The sequence below is a fragment of the Notolabrus celidotus genome, chromosome 23, assembly GCF_009762535.1.
Source record: "Notolabrus celidotus isolate fNotCel1 chromosome 23, fNotCel1.pri, whole genome shotgun sequence".
Lineage (NCBI taxonomy): Eukaryota > Metazoa > Chordata > Actinopteri > Labriformes > Labridae > Notolabrus > Notolabrus celidotus.
In genome coordinates this window covers 12,483,315-12,511,300 of record NC_048294.1, presented here as the reverse complement: position 1 = coordinate 12,511,300, position 27,986 = coordinate 12,483,315, and the positions used below count along the sequence as shown (strand labels likewise).

At 40.4% G+C, this 27,986-nt stretch overlaps 1 protein-coding gene and 1 non-coding gene across 5 annotated transcripts; both read right to left on the bottom strand.

Moving 5' to 3' along the window:
* Positions 1-117: 117 nt before the first annotated feature.
* Positions 118-27,096, bottom strand: LOC117806989 (oxysterol-binding protein 1-like). Of its 4 annotated transcripts, none has more exons than XM_034676003.1 (17): positions 26,996-27,096; positions 20,792-20,964; positions 15,934-16,142; positions 14,106-14,274; positions 12,600-12,711; positions 12,266-12,449; positions 11,958-12,075; positions 11,631-11,688; positions 11,314-11,478; positions 7,346-7,591; positions 6,188-6,308; positions 5,792-5,895; positions 4,967-5,062; positions 3,865-4,052; positions 2,047-2,282; positions 1,883-1,921; positions 118-1,770 (listed from the first exon to the last, which is right to left on the bottom strand). In XM_034676003.1, exons 1-17 carry the CDS (start codon positions 27,017-27,019, stop codon positions 1,628-1,630), a joined length of 2,385 nt encoding a protein of 794 aa, XP_034531894.1. In that variant the 5' UTR covers positions 27,020-27,096; the 3' UTR covers positions 118-1,627. The 4 variants fall into 4 exon arrangements, with proteins under 4 accessions (XP_034531894.1, XP_034531896.1, XP_034531895.1 ...); XM_034676005.1 differs by lacking the exon at positions 26,996-27,096 and adding an exon at positions 22,481-22,845; XM_034676004.1 differs by lacking the exon at positions 1,883-1,921 and having other exon boundaries at positions 26,996-27,090.
* trnar-ucu lies at positions 24,417-24,508 on the bottom strand. Its single transcript is given in 2 exon segments — positions 24,417-24,452; positions 24,472-24,508. It is a non-coding gene; the product is annotated as a tRNA-Arg (tRNA).
* Positions 27,097-27,986: the final 890 nt, after the last annotated feature.

Below are 27,986 nucleotides of genomic sequence, written 5' to 3'. Positions count from 1 at the left end.
GTTTGACCTGAAGCTGCTGCCCTCACGTTACATCTCAGCTCACAAATAATTGATGTGGCCAATCTTAACTTGTGTTGCCTCGGTCTTAACTAACATTGTTATGAATGAAATGAAGCATTTTGTTTGACATCACAGCATTTGTTTATTACAGATTTATTTTTTGTTAATACAAAATACTGAACAATGTCATGTCTCCCCTCTCAGTTAGGTATGGAAACTCCCTTTTTTTTCAGAAAATGAAGAAAATCCTCCGATTACATGAGAGGAACCCGAAAATAAAGAAACCTACCTTACAGTTATCAATACTATAATATGAATTTCTATACATTTATAAAATCATAGTTATTTGCAATGTGTCTTTGTTTCTTTATTCTTCATTTTTAAGTACACTTACAAACAAAAAAATTATGAAATCTCACACAAACACACGCACACACACGCACACATTATATTCCATGTTTTTGGTGTCAAAATGTACTTGCATATGTATGAACACTTGTTTCTTTGCTCATTTGTATGTGTTACTCTCAACACAATGAATCAAACGTTTCAGAAAGCTGTTCTTATTCTCATCACTTCTTATGTAAAATGACTCCACATTATTCCAATCCTGCAAAACAGCTGATTTCATTCACAGATTCAAACTGTCTTCATTTAGGAATTTCTCTGAATTGGAACAAGCTTCGTTTTTTTCTTTTTTTGGCATTTTGCAGCGCTGCCTTTATTTTCCCCCATGTTTTTCCTCAAGGTTTGATTCTTTGTACAAGAAACCAGCCGTTTCCGTCTGTGTCAAACCGACTGATGTGATTACAAGTGTGAGCAGCTCGCTCGTTTCTAAGGCGAAGAGAACGGGTGTAAAGGAAAAAAACTAATCTCCTCTAACTACATAAAAAAAAGAACATTGTGGAGGTTCAACCATTATTTCAACAATCATTTGTTTAGTTGTTTTTTTTTTTTAAACACAGTATACCGCACAGTGGCAGAGTTTTAAAGTGATGGAAGAGCGGATATGCATCATACACAAGCACACTAGAACCTTCACTTCATTACATTAAGACACTAAATCAGAGAGAAAAAAACAAGAAATCCTCGCTAAGTTCTTGAAGGCCACCAGTCGACAGTTAAATGAAATTATTCTAATCATATCTATATATAATGTATATATTAACCAGGTCTTACCCCTTTTTTTAAGAGTTACAACCAAAGCACACAATGCTGTGGATGACAATAGGAACACTAAATTATCTAACAGGGTGTTATCAGGCGTAAAAACTTCATCTGATCCTGATCTGAGAGACTGAACAGAGTGGCTACTGTAGATCTGTGAAGCTCTGCCCATTTTACCTCCTTCTCTGACCCGAGTCAAAGCAGCATAGGTGTTTACAAACCAGTCCCATCGGATATGTGACAGCAACAAGGAAACAGGAACCAAAACCAGATGAGAGAAGCCCCTCCCCTCCACGTAGCAGACGGCGGTTGACCGTCCTGGAGATCTCTTAGAACAGAGAGCCGCTGGAGGAGGAAGAGCGGGACAGAGGGTGACGAGCCGGCCTTTGGTGGAAGCTCTCCACCAGGCAGCTTTTGATGGGATCAGTCTCTTTAGTGCACCTTGCAGTCAGTGCTGAGGTCAAAATATGTCAGGCAAGTCTTCCCAGCTGCCCCGATCCTTGGTTTCCCAGTAGCCTCCCTTATAGATATGGATCTGCTCACCTGTGATGCGGTCCTCACAGCGATCGAACCAAAGTGCCTGATGGTTATCGTGAGGTGTGCCTGAAACGGAAAACGCTGCGTTAGGCAAAGTGAGAGAAAAACAGAATCTGGAAATGAGATTAGAGCATAAATAAAAAAGAAGCAGTGAAGGAGACAAAAGAAGAATACTTGCTTTTTAAGGAGGGATCAGTAAGAGAGTCTTCCTCGACAGCTTTAGGAAGAGAAAAGCGGGATCACAGATCTGCCTTTAACCCCTTAATTCCAAGATTTCCCCCACGCAAGTCAAGAGAAAGAAATACAGGAGGAGGAAAACACAAACACAAGGTGCACTCTCACCTTCTTCTGACTGGCTGGAGGTGCGTTGGCTGGCTGCTTCCCTCTCTCTCTCCCGCCGGGCGCTGCGTTGCTTCTCCTCCAGCCGCTGCTTCTCGGCGTTGGCCTCCTCCCAGCGGCCGTCTTCCATCAGGCGCTGGTCGGGCCGGCGCCGGCTGTCAGTGGGCGCAACAGCATCCTCAAGCTCGTTCAGGGTCAGCGCCAAGGCAGTGAAGTAGTACATGGTCTCTGCTCCTTCCCTGCGCAAAACAAAGACAGCAAATGACTTTGAATTACTGCAATCTTTATTCTTACATTTAAGCAGTTTGTTTCTTGTGGAATTTTATTTGATACTCTGCTGTATTTAGATTCCAAATTCCCAGGTTGGATAATACTGACGTTTTCTTAAGTCCTATGGTGTCTCTTAAATAAACAGAAGTCACGTTTGTGTCATAAGCAGACAAAGACCAGAAGACAGACAGGAGTGACACTGGATGAGTTATGTTTTCTTAAAGTCCTGTTCTTTGTTCTGTAAGTGAGCTTCATATCTCTACACAATGACTGAAGCACAGACTGTCCCAAACACAGGAACATGATGAGAACATTTTAAAAATAGACAGAAGCCAGGGTCTGTGAACAGAAACCACACTTCAGCTGGATCATGAACTCTCATCTCATTTCATCTTGCAGCATGGCTCTTTTCTGGGAGCTCCCTGCCCTTCCATGTGCCTATAAGCCTTAGGTGGGGAGAGCACATTTCCCCTCGCTTTCATGGGCATACATGAAAGGCCAAAGCAGGGAGAGCAGCACCAAAGACCCTGTTGAGTACAGAACTGAGCATCGATCTAAGTTTGAAGTGAGGGGCGGGAGGCTGTGAGGGCTTTTCCACTTCTCACGTGACCTGCATGACGTCATGTATCTCACCTTAGCGGCATTACGAATGTTTAATGCACAATTTTTACTTTCCTCAAATTCAAAGCGCTTCAGGGACCGACTGTACAGTTAGATCCTTGATCACATGGCAGACTGCTTAACCACAAAGTTTAAAACATATAAATATATAACTATAAATATATAAATTATACTGTATATACACATATGTGTGAAGATGACACGATTGTGGCTGATTAAGGCGGTTTTCTATATTTATACTTACAGGCAAACTTTTTTTTTTTTTTTAAATGTCAACATTGGTTGTACCTTGCCTGCTTCTGGTGAGCCGTCTCTCTTTTTTACATTTCATGTCATATCATTCGTTCACCCTTCCATGCTCGCGAGCTTTCCCTGCGAATCCTGCATTTCACGTGACATTGCTATGAACTATGGGTAATTCCCTTATGCTAAGTCTGCAAAAATGCCCACTTACAGAAAGGGGGTATAAAGGGCACAAAAAGTCTGTGAGAGATCTGTCATGCGCTTATTGATTTGACAGTGGGACAGCCCTAATCCCTCACAAAATCTGCATATAGCATAATTTTTTACTTCCTTCAGCAATTGTTTGCTATAAATACCACTGTGTTTGGTGTTTCTTTGTGGTTAAAGTTATAAGTATTATTTAAAAGTGTTTTGCTAGAGTGATATTTAATCCCGCTGGAACACAGCCATCCTATGAGCATCATATTACATAGAACATATGCAGAGTTATATAAGGTTGGCTGTAAAATCAGATTTTGAATAACAACCGGTTCCAACCAGAGTATACAGACGCCACAACACAGAACACTGAGTATCTCTCATGACAATGACTGAATACGTATCCCTGGTTTATTAATAGTTTCTGCATATGACTCAGGTTTTATATGCATGTACACACCCAGCTGTGCAACAACAACAACAACTTACGGAAGCGGGTTCCTCCTCCACACCTCTCTGGCTTTCAGAGTTTGATAGACCGTCTTCTGTTTGCCCTCTGTGCCGTTCTCGCCTCCACGGCTACTCTGCATGACCCGAGAAAACTCCATCTTTTCGTCCCACGTGCCCGAGAGCACATAGTGGGCTTTGCCATCCTTGTCCATTACGACTCCGGTCACCTGAAGGAAACAGAGCCAGAGTTAACAGAGGAGGGAAATGTAATAAACTGAAGTTAGGTCAAAATGAACGTCTTTTTGTTTGCCTAAGAATAATTATGAAAAGTAGAACAGCTTTATTTTCAGACCTTATTAATAAACTAGTTTTGGAGGTGTATTCAAGCCCAACATGTCAGAAAAGCAGACAGGGTTCTCGCAGCATTTTTAAAATCAGGTTTAAGGCTTTTAAAACCTTTTATGACCCAAACAAATTCAAACCAAGACGACAAAGCATCAATACTATTTTTCATAAAGCCAAGGTCTGAAAAAAGCCACATCACAAAGCCAATTATGTATGTGTTGTACATCAACTTTAAACCATCTGTAGCTGGGCTCAGCAACAGTGCTGTGTTCCTCTTGTAAGAACTCAACAAACTTAATGTTAATGTTAATCCCATCCATTCAACCAGCAACTTTCCCGTTCACCTAAAATTAAGGCTCTTTAAATTTCCAACCTTTATCAAATTTAAGGCACACTCAAGACAATTTATGGCCTTAATGTCCCAGATTGACCTTTTAGGAGCCCTGGCAGCTTAATATCTTTGAGAGCACACTTGAAGCCTGAAGTGGGGAGAGCACACCTCCCCTCTTTTTCAATGGTATAAATGAAAAACCAAGGGAAGGATAGCATCAGCAGCAAAGACCCCATGGGGTACAGAACACAGCAGTACATACAACACAGACAATACATATGACACAGGTAGAGGTGTGTTTGGAAGCGGTTTGCAGGGGTAGAGTAGGCAGGCTAAGACAGTTTAATAGAATTACTATTTTAATATTTGCCAATTGCATGTGTACATAAAAAGAAACACAATAAAAGGCCATTTAGAGACAAAAAGATGACCTAAGTCAGTCATTGGTGTTTGCACTTTGCTCACCTTTCTAGCCACGTCTCTGGAGAAGTAGCTGTAAGGAGCAAATTTCAAGTGGCATCGGTCTCCAGTGGTGTGGTTCACCACGTCGATCTCTCCTGACTGACGGAGCAAATAATCAAAATAAGGTTTTTAAAACATAAATCAGGCTTCATACTCGAGACAGATACAAGCTTCAACTTTGACAGGCAAGTCGGATGTTTTGTTTCCTTTCCATTCGAGCTTACACACAACAACAATCTGGTCAAAATCATAGTTGTTTTTCGGGGAGGACGGTGAAGTATGTTTCATACATGTTAGTTTTCATAGCTGTATTTTGTTCTCTGCATGTGAGATAAGATGTGTTTTCTGTTAACAAACACAAGCCTGTCACATGTCCACAATGTTTCCTTGTTATGAATGTTGTTTTATAGATAACCTGGCTGCCAAATTCTTTCAGGGATTAAAGAGCGACTTTATTCCCAGATGAATCTCACCTTGGTGTAATATTTGCGCTTGTTTACACGTGATGCGGACAGTGTGGTCGACCACAATTCACAAGCTTGGTTGATGATATATCAATTGCTATAAACACTTATAAACGCTGAAATAGAATTTTATCCATACCATTCGTATGAATAAATGATTGTCACATGCTTTGTTGTGAACTGTGTAATTACTACGTTGGCTGATGTTTCTGTTGTGTTATTTCCTGTCTCCACCCTGTTGATTGCATAAATAACTCAACACGTACAGTAAAAAAGCTCTGATAATCCCGATTATTAACAGATGATTGGTAATAGCTTTCATAGATTTTGGTTATTGAAAGTGTCAAAAGTCTGCCAGTCCCACCTGATCGATCCACAGCTTCCCTACAATGATGTTATGCACTGTGGTGGTAACTTTCTTCCATGTGTAGTGATTGTTGCCTTTTTCGAAGATGGCGTGAATTGTGCCTGTGAGGAGAGACGAGACGCCAAATCAAAGTGAAAATCATTGTCAACTTAAGAAAACAGAGCTTTGTTTGTTTGTAACTCTGTGACTGATGGCTTTCTGTTCCGCATAAAAAGGCGTGACGGCTGCATTCTTCAAGCTGAACTCACTTGTCTAGTAAAGAACACTAATCATTGGTTTGAACACCTTGGGTGCACCCTCAGGAAATAAATGTAATGCATGCACACCCTCATCTGCGTAATCATCAGGCTGCAAGGCATGCTTCAAACATTCGTTACCCACGTGGACTCTTACCTAAGGGCATGATGGAGAGGTATTTGCCCCTGAACTTGCTTGCGACAGTGATTTCCTGCCTCAGAGTCCAGCCCCGATCGGAGATCACATGATGCGCTGCTGCAGGAGGGTGGTGACTTACCTGGGAGGGAAATAATGATGATGCGATGGGTGCAATTTGAACAGAAACTTGAGTCTTTTTTTGCATGTTTGCTTCCACTTTTATAGTCATGACCTACATTCAGTGTCGTGCGGACACTGACATACTGGTCAAGTATGAAAATATGCCCTGTTATTATCCAGCGAGGTCATAAAAGCACTATAAAACCAATTATATTACTCATCTACAATTGGATTTAATGGCAGCTTCTACTTGCCAAATCCACTTTGTGACTCATCTGACCAAGTCCAGAGAGCGCCTGCTCTAAATACGGCCATGGCCACAGCTGCCTGATCTCTGGATTTACTGGCTTTAAGAATATATTACTGGAGTGTTTAAAGCACTCCATTTCTTTCTTCTTTAGGAGGAGAGGCCTAAATTATGCTTATCTTGTTTCCAACATTGAATCTCTGTTTTGTGTGCTCAAAGATCACAAAGTTGCTCTTTCTACAATGTATGAACATTTTGAATTAACATAAAAGACACTAACTTTTGTTTCATGTTGGGGTTTTTTTGCGTCACACTCAAAATGTTTGTTTTCAAATAGCTGCGACATAGTGTCCTCAAATTCAGAAGTACAGATATATTTTAATACAAGATTACTGGCATACTGACTTACTAACTTACTGACTAATTGTATAGTAATTATGCATTAAGTGAGTAATAATGACTAACTGACCTGTTAGGGCCTGTGTCCATTAACAGCTCTTTCTGGGCCAGCAGCGCCCATAATCTAAATTACAGGGCGTCTCTCCCTGGTGCTTAAAATTTCCAGGTTACCAAACCTAGTCTCTAGCACTCCTTTTGTAGTGGCCATTTAGTCTGTTTTAACGTGTGGTAATTTATATTTGTTTTGTTCAAGGATACAAAATCCCTAATCTAAGTATTAACAGGCTAACTTATGGGTGGTAGCGTCCTGTAAACAACCCTAATTTTAGACAAAAGATTCTCCTGCCTGAAATTCAATATTCGCTTTCACTCCCTTGACAGTATCCCTTACTGCGTCTTTTCCTCCTCACCTGCTCACAGAGGGAGCGGTAGCCACTCTCTCTTCGTCTGTCCAGCTCGTACGTCTCCCCCAGCAGAGGGTTGAAGGGCTTGCCGGTGCGGTGGACGGTGGTGGAGTAGGAGGACACGGAGAAGGCAGCCACGTAGCACATCTGCTCGAGGGAACTCTGGCACTTGGAGGCCTTGTCCAGCAGCTCGTGGTACTCGAGGTCCTCAGACAGCCGCTGGAGCATGGATATGGGCTCGTTGAAGTTCACCTGCATGGGGGGGGAGAAGGGGGACATTCAGATGGGACTCAAAATTCCCTATGCCCAAAAATGGAACGTAAAAAGAAAGAAATACATCCTGCTCTTAATATTTCTCTTTATCTCTTTGTTTATCTTTTCCTGTTCATGTTCAGGTATCAATTTAAAACACACTTCCTTTTGCTTGTTGTTGCTATGTTTGACATGTAACCACCAATGAACCTTAGGTAGGGGAATTTTTATACAAGGAATGTTGTTCGCCAGTTTCCTACTTCCACCTTGTGTGACCTTCACCTCAGAGGAGTCAGGCTACTAACTCATCAGACTTTCATTTAACACTTCCTCTTCCCTTTCAAGCACATAGAAGTATTAAAACACTGCCTAACAACTCCTACCTGAGTCTTCACACAAAACAAGATCTTATCTCATTTTTATTCAAATAAAAGCTCCGATTTGAAAGGGGATACATGTTTTTTTAAGTCCCAAAATGCCAAGCGACAGGCTTTTGAGGACACTACGTACTATGATAGGTGTCACACAGGTAAACAGAAAATGAAAGCTTATTTTTTTAATGAATGAAAAGCTGTTTAAATGTAATATTAAATTACAGCTCAATCAAAACTGTATACTTGAGGCTAATACTCATATTTATGGACGGTACCTTTAAAACACAAACTATTTCAAACACTAAGATCTGTTTGTTTCTCTTACTCAGAAGCAGACACGCTGAAAGCAGGACGACAGTGTAGCAATCAACCTCTTGGCGCCCTCTAGTGGAGGGAATAAGTCATAGTTATCTGGATTGGCTTATATTTTGGATTAAAAGGAAACACTGCACGTTTCTTGGATAAAGAAATATCTCACCAAACTTAATAAGAGGCACATTCACCTGACAAATCTGGATCAATGATTTATTTCAAATAATCCAAAAATAGAATTAGGCACACCAGCTTGAGTCAAGTAACGGTTTAAAAAGCCTTTCATGTGTCTCCATGTGATCGATGTCCACAAACTACAGCAAATTACACACACATGGTCTGAAGCTGTCCTTCTTTAGATGTGTTCTGGTCTGAGGTGTTAAGCACATTCTCTAAGGTAACTGGGAAAAGACTGGTCCCTAATGCTTCTACTGTTTGTTTGGTGTGTCTCTCCCTCTCTGTCCAACCTTTCCTCAGCCAAGAAGGACATGAAGGACATGATAGCATTTACAACTTTAACTTTTAGAATAAAACACTCTGTTATCGTTAGATCTTTTTTAACTTAACTATGACAACAAAATGTCGTTTTGAGCGGTAGCAGGCTTGGAGTCATCAAGTCAGAGGTTTTCAGAGGCTGATAAAGACAACATGGATGAGGAGACGAGGAGGAGGAGAATCCATGGGGCTATCTGTTCTTTTGTATGTTGCCTATATTGTCTGTGTATTTGTTCCTAAAGAATAATCAAATGTAACAACTGCTGACCTCAGAAATGATTGTTTTTCTATGTGAAAATCAATAAATAAAGTTAAAAAAAAAAAAAAAAAGGCTTTAATTGTTCAGGACCTAAAGTTACAGATAGTAATCAGGGAAAAATGACTTGCTTTAACTTTATTCCCTGAACAATTAAAGACTTTTTAAACCATTCCACTGCAAGTTTCACTTCTTTCTTCATGAGCACCTGGCTTCGACCTGGTCACTTTGTTTCTCTTTCCTAGAATCTGTGTATGTACTTGCTTAGTGTCTTGAAATTAAGACATTATTCTGATTTTAAGAAACTAACAAGTAAATTTAACTTGGACTTTTTTACTCATTACAACCAATTTAGATCCCATTTCTCCTCGTAAAAACATGAAATAAGACATTGATATGAGCTTGTCACACGAACGTGTCTTTTATTAAGTGGACTGAGTTTTTTTTAAGTTATACCTCTTGTGTTTTTGCTTTTATTAGATGGGAAAGCTGAAGGAAGACACTAAATGTGTGAAGCAGAGAGTGGGAGACATGCAGCAAAGGGTCGTGGCTGGAAGTTGAACCAGCGACCGCTGCGACAAGGACTACAGCTCTAGCTTAAACTACAACCAATTATTTTAACTAGAAACAAGACAGAAACACTCAGTTATTTACTTAGGGTGGTACAACTTGTTTTGATTATGTCCTATTTATGTAGCAGGATTGTGAGGCAAAATATGAATCCCTGTTATCGCCCATCTTATTATTTCTGCTGCGTCAATGCATACAGCGGACAGGTCGAGCAGAAGTGTCATGCCTAATCCGCGGTGCTGTGTGACGGGCACATGTGCGTGCTTGAGCTGATTCAATGTGTTGATTGAAATATCACTTCTAAATAAAGACACTTGCATAAAGATCATAGGTGTGGATCTCCAGCTTGTCTCTGAGGTTTCTTTGAACAAACAAATCTCTCACAATAGGTGTCAAAGAGAGATATTTTTACCTCAGATGGCCTGACAAGAATGTTGCCGAGCCAGTACAGTAGACAAAATGATTGGTGTTTTGATTGAACCCACGTCATAGGAGCACACTGGTGTCAATGACCTTAAATGACTGCGGTGAGCTTGTTAAATAGAGAAGCCATTTTTTTTTGGCTTGTCCACTCTATGACATGAGAGACATTCGCAGAAGAGGCTGTGAAACTGTCAGAGCTGACAAGCTTCCTTTGCGTCACGCTGGGTGTTGAGTAACTCAAGGTTCCTGCACCAGTTTCATGTCAATTCAACACTTTCTCTCTTGTTGTCTTACTTTATCTCAGCCCCCCACCCCACATAACGCAACAGCATTCCTCTCTGTACATACAGCAGCCTGTCCCACCCCGCCTCTTACTGTTTCCCTTTTTCTTTCTCTCTGTGTCTGACCTTTGACAACATCCATCAGCAGCACGTTTTGTGCAGACACTCTAGTGACAGGTCAGTTTTTCAAATATTTCTACTTATGTCTGCTCTTACATGAGATGATGCGTGAGAACAAGGCTTGTTGATTACGCAACGTTTCGCAACGGCCTGAAACTATGACCAGCTGCTCTTCACTTATGAGAAGGTTCATATTTAGCTAGAGACTTCATCCCTCCATCAATGCATTAACAGGAGTTGGACCTCTCTCTTTGTTACTGATTACCTGCAGCAGAGACAGTCTCAGGAACTGGACCTTGAGAATCTGTCAATTCTTGGCTTCTAAATGTACCTGTATCTTTCTCACACACCCTCTGGGTCCTTTCGTAACACTGATCTGTGTCAAAGCTTTCGATTTGCTGAGAGGTATCTCGTGGGAACAACTGAAAACGAAGGCACTAGTCCAAAAGGTTCTTGGGCTGCTTAACTCACTATCGTAAAGACAAGAAAAGCTGCACGAATTAGACTACACCAGGAACTTCAATCAGGAGGCATCTAGGGACAGATCCCTATTCGTCAATGAGTCACTTACAAATTATATGGTGAAACAAACTGCCTCTATACTTAGTTGAGGAAATTCTGTGCCCTGCAGGACAATTTTCCCATCAGCCTAGGAAGCAGTGTGTTCAACGTTATTACCTACAGTACCTACGGTACATTTACGGTAAATATACAGCAAAGTGACTGTAGATTTACAGTAAATATATGGCAAAGTTACGGTAACTTTGGGGATAAATATACAGCAAATTTACAGTAAATATATGGCACAACGTAACTGTAAATTTATGGTATATTTAAGATCATTTATGGCCTTTTGTAGCTGGAACCTGTAACCTCGGCTCAGATACTCACAGGCATGGGGATCTTAGACAGCTCTTTGCCGATGCAGTTCTTCATGATACTCCACAGGTTCAGAGAGTAGTTGGGTTTGTCTGGGATTCGTGTCCGCCTCTGCTTCAAGGGCACTAACTCCTGAGAGGGGGATTCTGGATTCATCGCTAGAGGCTCCTCATTGAGCTGAAAAGCAGGAGAGTCTGTTAAATAAGGGTAAAAGCTTGTGGTGCAAAAAAAAAAAAAAGATTGTAGCACTTTATGTGTTATGTGCAAACTAGCAGTAAAGCTGTGCATTTGTGTGATATAATGTCTGGAAAATCATCCCAGGGACATACCGATTGATCATCAGCACACATTTCACTGTTGAAGCCACTGATATTACTGCTTGATCTTCTGTAAGACATTAGAACAAAGGGACTCTATCTGATTAGGGAAGTTGTCAGGTTATACAAACATGAGGAAACAGAGGATAAACAGGGTACCAGCGAAATCAATCAACAAATCAGGGCATGTCTGCTTGCACTACAAGGAAGTTGGTTGAATAAATAAACAAACTGTCCTTCACAAATCAAATACTTGTGAACTCGGCTTTGGAAATGTTTGTCCTACTTAGACAGCATGTCATTGTGTGTGAATACGGGCTGAAAAAAAAAAGTACTGACTTGTGGAACTGTGGGTCCGCAGGCACAGTGATGAACTCAGGAGCTTCCTCCATGGCATCAAAGAACTCATTGTCGTCGTCTTCGTCGCTGGCCTCACCTTTTCCTGGACCGGCAGCACCTTAACAATCAATAATTAGTTTTTAAAAAGGAAACCAAACCTGGTTCACAGGAAATGAATCACTCTGTCATTAAACTTTCTATGACTTGAAATCCTCTAAGAGATTTAAATAACAGCAGGTCCTTTAGGGATTTAATTTAGCAGGAAATAATTAAGCCTGGGTATGATGAAGTTGTGGTTTCAGGCTTACTTTTATTGTCTGCAGTAGCGTTAGATTGCGCAGCCCCTCTGAATGCCCGCTCCAGGTGGTTGTGCTGCTTGGCCAGTTGCTCCAAAGTCTCCTCCAGCCTCACTCGCTGATCTCGTTCTGCTTGGAAGGCCTTCTGCCATCGTTTGCTGTGAGCCTGAGCCAGCGTGAGAAAGTCTCTGCATGCCTGAAGGGGAAACACATGGAAACATTAGATCACAGTAATAAGAACTATTCTGACCAGTTATTTCAGCATCAGGAGCAAAAGTTATGAAACTACACTTTAAATAAAAAAAAAGGTGAGAATAAGCTCCACAAGAAAAGGAGGTGGGATTACATTGATCATGGCGTTAGAGGTGATGCGGAACAGCGTTGCTCTCTCTGTCACTTGGCGAATCTTATCCCCAGCTTCTCCTGTCAGACGCAAACTGTCCAGCTCTGATAAAGACCTGAAATCAAAACATTAAAAGCACAACATGAATGAACAGCTGGGCCAACATCAGAACAGAGAAGCCTTGGTCTCAGATCTGCAGGCAGTTTGTGTTGTTGTTTTTATGAAGATAAACAAAGAAGAAGAAGAATCCAGCTGGAGGAGTCTTATTAGAAGTTTTATTACAGTAGTCCCCAAAACTGCAGGAGGAGCAAGAAAATTCTTGATACTTGTTTTGGACGCGTCCCAAAGTACACACTTTCTGGTGTCTGATCTTCACAGAATGAAGGATTGTATTTATGACGAATGTTACTTTTATGTGGGAATAACTTTCATTCTTCTAGAAATTAAAAATAGACAACTACTCATGTGTGAAACTTCTAGAGAAGACTAGTACCATATACCGTAAAACTTGCTGTATGAGAGACACTTTGAACAACTTTTGTTCCATCTAAAAAGTTAGTGTCGGGGCGCTGTTGACCTAGTGATCTAAGCGCCCCACATATAGAGTCCTCGTCACAGAGGTCGCCGGTTTCGACTCCCGGCCGATCGACCATTTACTGCATGTCTTCCCCCACTCTCTACTCCCTGCGTTTCCTGTCTCTCTTCAGCTGTCCTATCCAATAAAAGGCAAAAAAGCCCCAAAATATATCTTTAAAAAGTTAGTGTCCTATTTACTGGTGCACCAAAATACCAGTTTAGACAGTTTCCTGTCAGAGAGACACAAAAAAACAGACTGTGTCTTCTACACGGGTGCGGCTTATATTCCAGAACTTACGGTAATTCATGAAATCTTGTTAAAGACTTCAGAGAACAAAGTTTAAGGAATCATGGGACACGTGGAGGTCATTGATTCCCCACAAAACATCCTTCCTTGGTTTAAATATGTTGCTATAACTAAAAAAACGCCTGTAGTATGTTTGTTTATTTCATTGTGCTTACATTTCTTGGTTTTTATGTCCATCTATAGTTTTTTAGGACGTTTTAATTCATAGTTGTGCAGTAAGAGTGGAAAGATGGATCGCACTTGTAGTTAGCTTACAAAAAATGACTGTATGATAATAGAATTTAAGACAACAGGAGTAAAACCACGATCTCGATACTTAAAAAATGACATTATATAATACAAACATCATAATGTTGGTTTAATAATCAAGGTGAGTTTGTTTATCTACATTCTTCAGGCACAAGAGGCGCCACACCTCTGAGAATAAGAACATCAAAGTAATAAAAAGGTTTTAAAACAAAGTTCTGATGTTTTTCTTCAAAATTATTTTAGAATAATAGATCTGAGTCATGGGTTCTTCATGTTCTTAAAGTCTGGATACCACACAAGGCACTATTTGAAGCTTTGGCCCTGAGAGCTGAAGAATGCAGCAGCACTCTGAGAGCAATAGACTGGTAAATACTGACCTCTGGAGGGCAGAGCCGTGCTTTGAGATCAGGTCGTTACACGTGCTGAGATCCTCCACCTTGCTGCCAAGTGTTCTCAGAGCAGACTGGACCTCTGAGTTCTGGGATGCACCGCCTTGTCCGGGCGCCGCCGGCGTGGACGATGGAGAAAAGTCGTCTCCGGAGTCATCTGTTCATTAAAAAAAGGAAAGAGAGAGTAGAGAGGTGTCAATATAATGATTCATGATGGAAACACTGATTTAAAAGGCTTACTAAACACAGAGGTAAAAGCTCCAGAGTAACGGCAAAATTCCCCGGGATCCGTGTCTGGTCCATCTCCGATCCATCACGCCACCGGGTCTGATTGGTTTCTATTCTAGTCAATGTGTTAACTTTCACTGGATCCGCTTTGTTGTGTTGTGTGGCTGTGTCTCTGATCTGGCACACTGGAGCCCTTCGGATCAGATAACACAAGACTTCTATTTTTGCCGGATGCCGGAGCACGACGCATAAATATCAACAGAGCTGATGGAGCGAGACAGGAAGTCAGACACCAAAACAAAATGTAAACATCCGATTAATTAACAGAATAAAATACTACATGTTATCGCGAGATCATTTTTCACTTAACTACGGCAACAAACCGTCATGGTGAGCGGAGCCAGGCCTTGAGTCAACAGGTCAGAGGTTTTCAGAGGACCATAGAGACAGGAGGAGAGGAGGAGGAGAATCATTAATACAGTAATTACTGCAAGAAAACCTCAGTCACGTGACTCCTGAGGGGTATACTGCGAAGCCGGATTTGTGATTATCGAGGTAACATCAAAGTAACCTCTGGATTTTCTGTACTACGAAGGTGGTTCCTGTCTTACCAGGGTAGATCACCATGGTTACTCATGGTTACTCATGGTCAACTCTTTTTTTTTTTTTCTCTCGTCTGCATATATATTTCTGGTTTGTGTCATGTTTGTCACAAACTGTCAAATATTAATGCAATTTATTCTTGCAGCAAAAGAAAAGAAAGAAAACATTTTTCTTCTGCGCTTGTGACTGTGTGCAAAACTCATGCTGAACTCCTAACCTGCTCTGGGGCAGGTTATGCTCAGGATCAGAGATCAGTTTGGAGAAAACTCCGCCCACTGACTGACCAATCAGCTTGCTCGATCACAGAGCTCTGTGAGCTGATTGTGAGGGGAGAGAGACGGGCAGGACACTTTGTCTACCTGTATGATTTAACATATAAAACACTGGTCACAGTTATTGATTATCTGTCCTGACATCATACTTAAACGGAGTCTAAAGTCAGCTTATTCAGATGAAGTTGTTTCACTGCATTAATTATAAAACTGTGTGTGCTTATCACTTTGAATCATGTTCTCATTTTTATTTCTCCACAGCGCTCAGTTTAATACCGTCAGGGCTGCAGCTGAAATATTAGGTCTAAAACTGTCACACACAACACAAGATGAATCAGCGAGACTGTCTGTGTCTGTGATTGGTCACATGTTGCCATCTACGCCTCTTTCATGTGAACGCGCTCAGGGTAATTCTGGATTGACTGAACATGTTGATAACCAGCTTTGTGTGACAGACAAGCGTGATCTCCTTTGTCAGGTTTAGTGAAGCCGGATCAGGAGAAGATATCTAGGATATGTTGAACTCGCTTCGTAGTATACCCCTCAGCTGTCCGGCGCTTCTGCTCCGTGCTGCGTTCTGAAAACGAAACCAGTGGGTGTTGACGGATTAGAGAGCATGGAGCCGGACCGTAGCGGATCGAAGACGGACCAGACACGGATCTGGTGGAAGCCCCAGGTAACTTTCTCTGCTGCGTGTGTTTTGTTTGCTGTACCTGACTCGGCCTGCATTCGGGCCGCTTTAGCTTTGGCCAGTTCCAGGGCAGTGATCCAGCGCTGACGCTCCACCTCGCAGCTGGCCTTCAGGTGGTACGTCTGTGCGCCGCCGTTTGAGATGACAAAGTTGCAGGCGTCGTCCACGGTGATGGTCGCCGTGGCCAGGTTGATCGTGCCTCGACACGTGTGGCCCATTTCTGCCTGGGTCCTAACAACAAAGAGAGGTTTTGATTTAGTGGAAGTTATGAAACCTTGTGTGGTTATTTGCTTTAGGAAGCTTTGCTTGAATGAATCAGTGCAATACAAACAGTACTAATGAGACTTAATGAGCTGTATACAGTTTACAGAAACGACGTACGTAAACAGCTAGATGAATTACATCCTAACATTCCTTCTATTTCGTATGCGGGGATTTATCACCTACATTTAGGAGAAGTATGTAACACTGAACTGTTGGAGATCAACATGTTTGTGTGACTATTCAACGTCGCCTTGTTTCCTACCATTTTTCACATGGCTTTTGGACGACAAGTGGTCATCACCATAGACTGTAAATAAAAATGGACAGCGTTGCTCCGCCTCTTCCCGTTGTACAGTTCTGAAGCCAAAAAATCCCTCTCCTGGGCGCCGCCATTGTGCAGCCAGAGCCTGTGAAGCCTTTGTAATAAGCTCCGCCCTACAGCGTAACGTCACAAGACGCTGTGTGTCCTTGGAAGTTTCATTCTACGGCGGCTGTGAATCAAAGGAAACCCGGAAGTAAAACCCCGTTTTTTAAACTCTAATAACTTACGAAAAAGAAACTTTTCAGAAAAAGAGGCCTTGGACACAAAACAGTCAAATACTAACTACATATCACCACAGCATACGGATGTGAGAAACATTCGTACGACGTGTATTTATTTTTTAAAGTTTGACTGCTCCCCCATTCAAATGAATGGCGGAGACGGATTTTTTGACCTATACTGCAGCCAGCCACCAGGGGGCAGTCACACTGCTGAAAGCCTCACCACCAGGGCCGTATCCGGCACGCTTGGTCATCACATGTATTTTTACGTTTCCAGTCAACAGTATGTTGGCAGAATTTGCAAAAAAGCATAGAAGTCATTTGGGAACTGTTCAGCTCTGTGTTGTAACAGATTGGTTGTTTGGTGTTTGCTAGGGTTAGTTATTAACTAGTTATGATGTTAGTTAATTAGTTGATGTTCAGTTTTCCATGTCAGTGAATGGCGGTGTGTGTGTGTGTGTGTGTGTGTGTGTGTGTGTGTGTGTGTGTGTGTGTGTGTGTGTGTGTGTGTGTGTGTGTGTGTGTGCGTGCGTGCGTGCGTGCGTGCGTGCGTGTGTGTGTGTGTGTGTGTGTGACGGAGAGTAGAGAGAAGGAGAAAGAGAGGCTGTTGAATGAATGAATCAGAGCCAGGTTCAGAGTTATTTTGGCGTTGGCGTTGGCTACGGCGTACAGCAGTCTGTGAAGTTGGCAATAAAGTCTATGAAAAGTGGACCAGTGTTGTCTCTCATAACATTCATAAGTACACAAGGAGTTGATCAAATCTTACTAAATGTTCTGATGTATCACCAAACTGGAATAAATCAAGCTGTAGACACGGAGATGTTTACAGTGATAGCAGCAAAAACGTCAAATAATAACACAATCCCCTAGTGGTGTCTTTGTTGTGACAAACTGAGACAGGTGCATGGAGGAGGGGAGAGCTGGTTCACACAGCACACCTGCTGCAGGTAGTGACCAAACCAACACTGCTAACCCTCAAATAATAACTCTGCCTGCCACAGGACACACAGCGAGGACAATATGGATTTTGAATGTCCGGCGGTCCACCACTAATGTTTTCCTCTCGTCATCGTCTCATTAAAAAACACACGTTCGTCTGAGTTTGTATTATCCGTGATGTGTTTTAGATCGTTATAGACTCGTTTCAGTCATGAAAAAATGGGCCACTCACTAACATTTATTGTCAGAATCTTCGTTAACGAAATGAACACTGGTGGCTTTCGCTTTTTGCATTTGATAAAAAACATACATTTAATAACATTCATTATTCTATGCATATTACAAGCCAATGCATACAGTTATCTTAGCTGGCAAGATGTTTTTTCGAAGATCTGTTTATTTGAGTTTTAACACATGAATGTACACAAGATCAACTTCAATAATTTAGGCACGTGATGTTTTTTTATTTCTTTTTTGTTTTTTTCTGGTATTTATTAGGGGTGTCCCGATCCGATATTGATATCGGATATTGGTCTGATATCAGCAAAAAATCTAGTATTGGATTTTATCGGCCTGCATCTAAAATCTCCGATATAAGCACTCCAATATAAGCAGTCCATTCCAGACTCCACTCCAGCACTTCTATCCGGCAGCGCCCGGATCCAGCATGCAGAGCCCACGTGATCACAACAACAGCGTGTGCTATGAGTAGGAGTGATGTCGGCCGTGTGACAGTATTATTTTTAAGTTTAAGTCCGAAAAAGACGTTGCAGCTGTGGTGGCACAGAACCGGGGAAGTTTAATACGAGCAACCTCAATGCGCATTTGAAGCAGCATCACAAAAAACAGCATGAGAATTTTCGCAAGCTACCTCTGTGAGTCCACTATTGATCGTAAGAACAATCATTTACATTACTGGAGAGCAGGCTGAGTTATTATCTGAGGGGCTCAGTCTTAGCTTGGTCTCTACCTGCAGCAAGTGTGCTTTATAAATCAGCTCTCCTCACCTCCATGCATCTGTCTCATCGTCATTGATGATTTTTACCTACCGGTGTGCGTTAGTGACAAAGACACAACCCTCCCGGTTGTGTGTCTGTTTAATATTTGACGTTTGACGGTTTTGCCGCTCTCACTGTAAAAAGCTCCACGTCTACAGTTTGATTTAATCCAGTTTGGTGAAACATCAGACACATTTAGTAAGTTTGGATCAACTCCTTGTTATCAAAAATGCAGATGCACTGTCCAGTGGCCCTGTCGCTGCGAGGTGCATTCAGGGACCGTCGTAAAAGTGCAATGCAGTCCTTGGCTTATTGTGTCCATGGCATTTCTATTTGAATCAAGAGAATCAAAATACCTTCATAGTGGTCACATCAAGAATTCTTTCTTTTTACTTTTTAGCAGTGAGAGGCTGAATCATTTAACTTAAGATATTACACAAAAGTGTTTTATTTATTGTTCTCTGTTTGGGTAATATCACTTGATCAAGCCTTTTCTAACATTCCATACTACAAAATAAGTAATAAAAGTATCTATGATTCGTGCTGATATCGTATCAGAACAATATCGGTATCGGACAAAACTCAAGGCTGCAATATTGGTATCGTAACGGAAGTGAAAAAGTTGTATCGGGACACCCCTAGTATTAATCATATTTTATTTTATTGATTTTATTTTTCTGTTACTTCTCTGATTTTATTTTATTGATTTGATCGTCATGTTTTTATTTTTAAATATTTTGTATCCCTTTCCTTTCCACTTTTACCTTTTACTGTTGTTTTCTGTCGCTCTGTTCTTTTGTGAGGTACTTTGGGCTGCATGCTTGAATGTATGAAAGGTGCTATATAAATAAAAATGAGTTGAGTTGAGAACGTATACTAAACACCAGCCTATGTCTGTTTTAGATTTGAGATGCTATCATTTAGGACCGGAAAAATGTCAGCATTTAGAAAGACGATGGTGATTGAGGAAATTGATAGCAGAATGTAAAATGCAGAATAGCAAAATGGACACAAGAGGAAGCGCCTACATTGCTCAACAGCAGCCACACTGACACGACTGCCTGCTGTGTCTGCAGACATTAGCTGTGTATTTCTATTTAGATAACCTTGAGAGAGCAGTCGGTCTGTTTCTAGACAGATTGTGCTGATATTGAATGTGCCACTGATTGTTGAATCCCCCAGAGAAACTTGCTTCTGTTTCAAGAATCACAGTCAGTGAAATACGCTTAAACCAGTTTTGAACGTCTTATTAAAAGGTAAAAAAAAATGCTAATTGGATATAACATTTCATACAAGCTAAGCTCAACTGTGTACACTTGTGGTAAAATAAAGTAACAGGGCACTAAGCGTCCCAAAAATTAATTATAGTTTGAGAGAATTTATTGTAGTTTTACGATAAACTTCTAAGAATTGGCAGCGTACCTTATTTTCTGTTACAGTTTAAGCTTCAAAAAGTTTCTCAGAGTAACACCATATTTTCTCCAAGGCTTTAATGTGACAAAATGTACTAAAATGTGGAGTGTGTATTGATAAGTTGAGTTAATTAACGGCTTGTTGGGTGTAATTCAGCAGTATTAAAGCCTCTTAATGCAGAGGGATGCCTGTGGGATAATGTTCAAAGGGATGTATCTGCTTCTTTAAATGGAGTAGCTCCACAGTGTATCTCCGACCTCCTGCAAAGCTACACTTCCGCAAGGTCTTTGTGGTCTGCTGGTCAGCAGCTTCTTGTGGTCCGTAAGACCAGGCTGAAAACCAGGGGTGGCCGTGCCTTCTCGGCAGTGGCCCCCAAACTTTGGAACGAGCTGAACCCCCATGTTAGATTGTCCCCAACATTACTGACTTTTTTTCCCGTATTAAAACATATTTGTACTCCTTGGCTTTTAAGCCAGCATTAGAGTTGTGTGGCCTCTGTCTCTGTCTCTGTCTGCTCTTTTATTGTATTTGTTTTTTTATCATGATTCTTTAATTTTATGTTGGTTTTTTTTATGACAGTGTTTTATGTTCTGTGTTTTAACTTATTTTACCTCACTGTGCAGCGCTTTGGTAAACTTGAATGTGTTTTTTAAATGTGCTGTAGAAATAAAGTGGATTGGATTGGATTGGGGTTGTTTTTATCAGTTTGAAAGGAAAGCATACCTGTAGTAAGACAACAGCCCATTGCTCAGGACAAACCACCTCCGCTGATAACCCTTGATGTAATTTGTCCACTTGAACACCCATCCTTTGTATGTGTCACCAGCAGGAGTGGGTGTGGGGGTTTTGGGCTCCGACATCACAGCCCCCAAAATCAGGAGACGGGTATGAGGAACCTTAAAAAAAAAAAAAAAAAAAGAGGATGGAAGTTAGTTTTGTTTTCACACAGATAAACACACTTCAGTCAGCAACTTATTTCTGTGTCAATGCATATTTGTCTTTTTTGGGGGGGAGGGGGGACCTTAAATTCACAACCTCAGATTTCTTCTGTGTACTTTTGATTGTATTCAGAATCTCATTTAGATTTTAGAAGGATATCTTTGGGTGTTAGGCTGTCGGCCTGAAGAGATGGTTCATTTTAACCTGTTAACTTTGACCTTCTGACCAGGGGCGATTCTAGGATGGGATGTTTAGGGGTGCTGAGCCTGGCAAGATAAATTAAATTGCTTTGTACATTAACCTAATTTCATTCCCACATTTGTGAAAGAAAAGTACAACACTTTTTGGGAAAGTCTGTGACTAAACCCTCAAATCTAATAAAGGTTATTTAAATGCTGAGCCACAGCAAAAGAGGAATGGATTGAAATCATGAAAGAAACATATGGTAACCCTAATTTCTGGGGAAAGAAGACTAATTTTGATACAGAAGCACCTCAACATATACATAAACAGTATGTACGTTTCTGGAGTAAACCAGCCCCCTATAATGAGTACCAAAAACAACAAAAATTGACATTGGAGTTATTTTTGGACTTTCATATGAAATGCAATGCACTACATGTAAAATGTGGTGGAGCTGCTGTATTTTTGTTGTTAAAATATTACCTGTCAATCAAGTACTGTATGGTTTTGAAACTTTTCTAGCTTGTTAAAAAGGACATACACTAAAAAAAAATAATACTAAATCCCTCAAATTGTAGGGGTGCTGGGGTTCAACTTAGAGGTGCTTCAGCAGCCCCAAAAATGGGCTAGAAACGCCTAGGCTTCTGACACAGGGCTTTTCAATTCAACAATTATATTAGCAACTATTTCAAAAGAGTTGCATTTGCCACATTGATCTGAAGTATCTCAACATTTGTAATATGTGACTCATTACTGTGCCAGATATTGATCGTTCAGTGTGGTGTCACGGGTCAAAGTTTAACTCTGGAATCAATGTAGTCACTTTTGACATTTTTAAAACAAAATGAGTGCTAAAGCTGGAGTAAGATGCACAAAAAAACACAGACTTAAAGTGGATAAAACATATGAATGTGACTTTACAACTTAACTAGAAATATATGTGATTAACTAGAACAAAACAACCAAACTGGTGGTGTTTCAACAGAAATGTAACGCTTGGAGGATCCTCTAAAAAAAGTAAAATCAGATCATAACCTTAAATTAATAAAGCAGCACAGTGACAAGCTTGACATCTGAAGCTAAGCCAACGTTAGCTCCAGTTTGAGCCTCGTCAGTGACAGTTCAAAGCTGGAACAAGAGATATAAAGTAAAAAGGGGACAACCATTGATATGTTGAAGTTTAACAGCTGACACGTGCACATTAACAGCAAGGTGTAAACAACAAACACCGCCGATCAAGAGTTAGCTTAGCAGGCTAGCCTTCCTGCTCGCCGAAGGCTGAATGTTTACCTTGACGTGTCCGAAATGTGAGATCAGGCAACCAGAAACCCGGTGAAGTCACGGCTAACTGTGACACCCATACGCTGCTGTGCCGAGCTAGCTTAAGAGGCTGGCTAGCTAATTGACCAACACGGGACAAGCTAATAAAGAACACAATTTAACCGGAGACGTCGCCGACAACAGCAGAGCGATGGTATAAAAAAATTAACACGAAAGAGTTTCATCAGCATTCCATGATATTCACATGTAATGTGTCGATCAAATAGCTGCGCACATCGATAAGAACCTATAGCTAGCCAGCTACATCTAACTAGCCTAACGCTAGCTCAATGGTTACACCCGGTGCAACACGATTTGGTCCCGTGTAGAAACAAACAGCTAGCTAGCATTTTCATATTGCTAGCATCAAGTCACTCGGCCAAACAAAACCAGCATTTCCGCTTTCAAAGTAAAAGTTGTATTTATTTATTTATTTAATTATTTATTTATTTATTTCTTGCACATATAAAAAATCAATAACACGGTTATAACAGGTAAATTCAATAATAAAACTAAACACTAACATGTTATGCTCAGGAGGAGCCAAAAAGAACCCTAACAGGCCTGTCTAGTGGCCCTCCAAAGAAAACAATCAATAAAAAGACAAAGTATCTATGTAGAACAGAATATCTTCATACAAAACAAAAAAAGACTAATAAGAGGGAGTAATATTTAAAACAATGATGAATATTTATTTATAAGTTAGGAAAGTAGGGAGAGTATGTGTTTGTAAATATGCATTTAAAATTCATATCATGTTGTATTACTTAACCCACCTAATAGAAAGTGTATGGTTTGTTTCTTAAATGAGTTGAAATTTGTGTTACTTGTTATATGACCAGATAAACTGTTCCAAAAGTGAGGGCCTCTGTATCTGATGGAAAACTGAGAAAAGGTTGTCCGAAAGAAAGCTGGATCGAGTTTGTTTGCAGACCTTGTTTGGTAAAGATGGATCTGAGAGTTAAACTGCAATAAATCCTGAAAGCTTGCTGGGAGTAAGTTGTCAATCTATTGAAAGACAAAAATATGAATTTGCAGACGGTGAAGATCAAAGATGGGGAGGATTCGTAATGATTGAAAAATGGGAGTAGAACTACTGAATCCGTTTCTGTAGAGACCAAATACCATTCTGGTTACTTTTAAAGGTGCTAGCCCAAACAATGTTGCAGTAAGATATGTAAGGGTAAATCATAGTATAACACAAATTAAGAAGGATTTTTCTGAGTAACTGTCTGATTCTTCTGATGACTCCAATATTACTTGCAATTTTACTGGTAATGTGATCTATGTGAATTTTCCAGGTGAGCTTTTCATCAATGAGAACTCCAAGTAACTTTGAAACTTTAACTCTACTTAATGTTTTAAGTATCGATCACAGGAAAGGTATAACTAGGACTTTGAATCTATATTTCTGACTTCTGCTTCATGAAAATATCAAACTTTCTCTAAATATGAGTTAAGTTTTCACTGGAATTCAATATAACAAATTATTGTTTTTACTTTGTTCAGCTGTAAATGTTGACCTTACAATGTGTTTTATTTTGAAGGACCAGCTAGAAAACCTCTTTTATTTTTTCCAGCTAACTTGACACATTCATTGAAAGCTTCACTATTTTTCTCAGCTAAGCTAGGCGCTAGCTTTATTATGCTCCACAGTTTAATCAAACGGCATTGACATTACAGTACAACATTCACTGATTTCTGAAGATAAGAACTTACGTTCGTTCCCGGTCCATCTTACCCATTACATTACACTGATAGGAGTAAAACGTACAATGACTAAGCGCTCAGGCTGATGTTTAGGTAGTTTGACAGCGTTTTTCAGCGAGTTTGATTGCAATATAAACAGATTGCGCTAAATAAAAATGGTAGAAACTAATAATGATGTCAACACAAAACAAAAATGCGACTCCGGTGGGACTCGAACCCACAACCTTTGAATCACTTCGCTATTCAATGCCTAGAAGTCCAATGCGCTATCCATTGCGCCACGGAGCCACCTGTTGCACTAAAAGTTGCTTTTAATATAAATACATAATAATGTCACCAACTTTCAACGACTGTGTTTGCAGGTTTCTGCTTTTGTAAACATTGTTACGCCGCCTGTCTTTCACCGGAAAACATTGCACCTTAATTCACATTAATTTGCCTGCTGTATACACTTTAAACACTAGGTGGCGCTCAAGAGCCATGATCTACACATCTACATGCCCGCAGAGCACGAGTTCGATTCCCCATCGCTACAAAATTAGTTGCAAAAATTGCTTTAAAATAGACATTACTTAACTTCAGTAATTATAAAGCAAACAAAAAACACCAGAAAATGTCATCATATTATTAATTGATGCACAGATTAACCAGTCAATGGTTTTAACATAAGTGATGTCTTTGACTGCTATTTTTTTTTTTCTATTTAAGGAAAGTTTTACCTGTGTGCATTTCAAGATGTTAGCTTTTCTGAAGAATCCTATCAACCCTGGAGCACCTCCAGTTTGGGTGCAACCATGCAGTCTGGGTGTAACGTTATACACGCCTTACATTTGCCTTAACCTCCAAGAGTACCCTACTGCAGGCAAGATGGCGCCGCCACAACATCCACACCGGAAGTCCATACCGGAAGTCCATACCGGAAGTTACAAAGCTAAAAACGTTGCAATAACACCCACACCGGAAGTTCATACCGGAAGTTACAAAAATAAAAGCCTTCAAAAAAATAAAAGCCTTGAAAAACAGGAACGTGAACGCAAAATAAAAGCCTTCAAAAACACGTAGGTTTACGCGTAATTCTATGAACTTTTTTGCACTTACATTTTAATCGTATCAGTCTTATTGACTAGTTGATTGACTCCAAAAGTGTATAGGCTGTTGAGAATTCAAGTTACTTAGAAGCCTGCACGAATCACTAAGTTATAGTGTTAACGTCTCAGCCATGCACAGCCTTTTGTTCCGAGTGTGTGTTGAAATACTTAAAGCTGATTATGATGCTGCCGTGATGACATCTGCATATGCCTCTCTTGTTTTGTCTGGGTCATATGTTATTTTATGTTGTGTTAGCCTGACTGTACCTCACCTGCCCACCAGTTCCCTGTGGTGTGTGTCCTGCCCCTGCACACCTGCTTCCCTTTGACTGATTCTCCCAGTGACCCCTCTTCCTTCCTGCACAGCTGTTCCCCACAGGTTCATTATGATAACTGTGCAGCGTGCAGGAGTCTCTTTCCATGGGGACTTGTCACATTATCTAAGTTTGCTGTAGTGTTTGTTCCAAATTACCTTGCATGCTGTCTGCCTATGTGATCACATGTATAGATTAATGAATGAATGAAATACAGATCCAGAGTAGATCCACAGTCACGAGAGAAGAGCAGAATGTTATCTATGGTGCAGGGGCGAGTGGAGGAGGAAAATGTACAGGTGTGTGGTGACTGTTTCTTTTTTAACATAATTTGTAACACGTTACAATGACACAGTGACAGGGGTGTTCATTAACCACAAGAACAAACGGAGGGAATGGTTTCTCCTTCTATTTTGAGACATTAGATGGGCATAAACACTCTGAGCTTGTCAAACAGTTTTATTCAGATTGAATGCTTGACGCATGTACACCAATGTCTTAACAAGATCACTTTATTTGGCGTCCATGAAAACATTGAAGTTGGAACCTTCAATTAGAATGACTAGAAAAACTGCAAATGTATACATAGCTACTGTTTCTTTCCATCCAACCCCTACTTGAAATGTAGAATTATACTTTATTTTATGTTCTTTTAATGTTATATGTATGATGTCTTAACCCTTTTGTATTGATAATGTTGTACTTGAAAAAGAACAATGCACTTTTGCTATTACAAACTCCAAATCAACATAAAATATTAGGACTAAAATATTTCAACTTGAGGCACCACTGTCAGCCACTGATGATAGATGTACAGTACACATTTCTGGGGAGCCTCTGTTGTTTTTGTGGTGAATATAGATCTCTGTGTACAGCTTGAGTGTATTTTCCCTTACTTACAGTCTTTTCCTTCTCATCCCCTCCCCCCACACACACTAACACTCTACATTATTCTGTTCTTCATACACAGCGGGATCTCTCTCACTCACTCTCTCTATCACAATTAGCTTTCTGCTAATTGATTTAGCAGCGACAGACTAATGCAATCAATACGCTACACGAAGAAGAAACTTCCAGTTCGAAGCATCCGGCATTGGGTAGAGAGGGGGTTAAAGAATCACTTCCGGTATGGACTTCCGGTATGGACTTCCGGTGTGGATGTTGTGGCGGCGCCATCTTGCCTGCAGTAGGGTGCCTCTCTTAACCTCAAACAATTAAGGGCCTAATGACACTCGAAGTATGCTAGTGTTAAGGTGTGCTATTGGCAAAGAACTGGGATGAAATATTCTCACGCTAGACCGTAAAAAAGTCTAACACTAGGACTTAATGTCATTATATACATTAAGAACTTCTATCCTTGCAAAGGTCGTTACCTTGAACATTGTTATTTGCCTCATCTTCGTCACGTTTTGCAAATGTCGTCTCGCCACTTTTCAACGACAGACGCGTGCAATTTAATAGGTGTACCTTCTCTGCACATGCGCAGTGTAGTGAAACCTGACCTTACAAATTAATGACTGGCTCTTCTACAACACTTAAAGCTGTACGCAAATATACAGAATTCACACCTGTCTCACCTATTGGCAGTGTGGCCTCAACTAATGTTGAAAAATTGTGTGAAAAAAAGAGTGTTTTTACCAGAGGTGTTAAAAGTATTAACATTCATTACCAGTGGTGGACAAAGTACACAGCTTCATTACTCAAGTCAAAGTAAAGCTACTCCAAAGTGAAAGTTACCCTGTCAAATTATTACTTGTGCTAAAGTACCGGAGTACCTGCTTTTAAAAATACTTTAGTGTTCAAAGTACTTCTTAAACAATCTCTAAACGTTTTCACAATACATAAATGCAGTTAAGAATACATAGGAGTACATTCTGTTGCATTATGTGTATCTAGAAACCATTACAAACCGAACTACACAAACACATTTTACTGTCTTGGGGATCAGATTGCACAAAAAAGAAGGAAATTCATGAGCTGACTTCAAAGCAAAAGTAGTGAGTAACTAGAGCACTGAGATAAATGTAGTGGAGTGAAAAGTACAATAATTATCTTCTGAATGTAGTGGAGAAAAAGTAATACGTTTCCTCAAAAAACAATACTTAAGTAAAGTACAGATACTCAAAAAATTTACTTAAGTACTGTACTCAAGTAAATGTAATCTTTTACTGTCCGCCACTGTTCAGTACTCAGGTAGAAGTATTAATACTGGCGTTTAAAAAGACTTCTGTAGAAGTTGAATTATCAACTCAAGCTTTTTACTCAAGTAAAGTGTAAAAGTTCTGGTTTCAAAACTACTTAAAGAATAAAAGCAAAAGTAATGTAAGGGGGAAAAAGCCATGAAGGAAAAAAGCTTAGGCTGCG

Bases quoted from the DNA above. Each gene is read 5' to 3' on its own strand.
- LOC117806989 (XM_034676003.1), bottom strand. From the start codon at position 27,019: ATGAGGCAAATAACAATGTTCAAG. The intron at 12,076-12,265 runs GTAAGCCTGAAA...TTGATTGTTAAG, and splicing joins CGCTACTGCAGACAATAAAA to GTGCTGCCGGTCCAGGAAAA. The intron at 4,053-4,966 runs GTGAGCAAAGTG...TGTTTCCTTCAG, and splicing joins CCAGAGACGTGGCTAGAAAG to GTGACCGGAGTCGTAATGGA.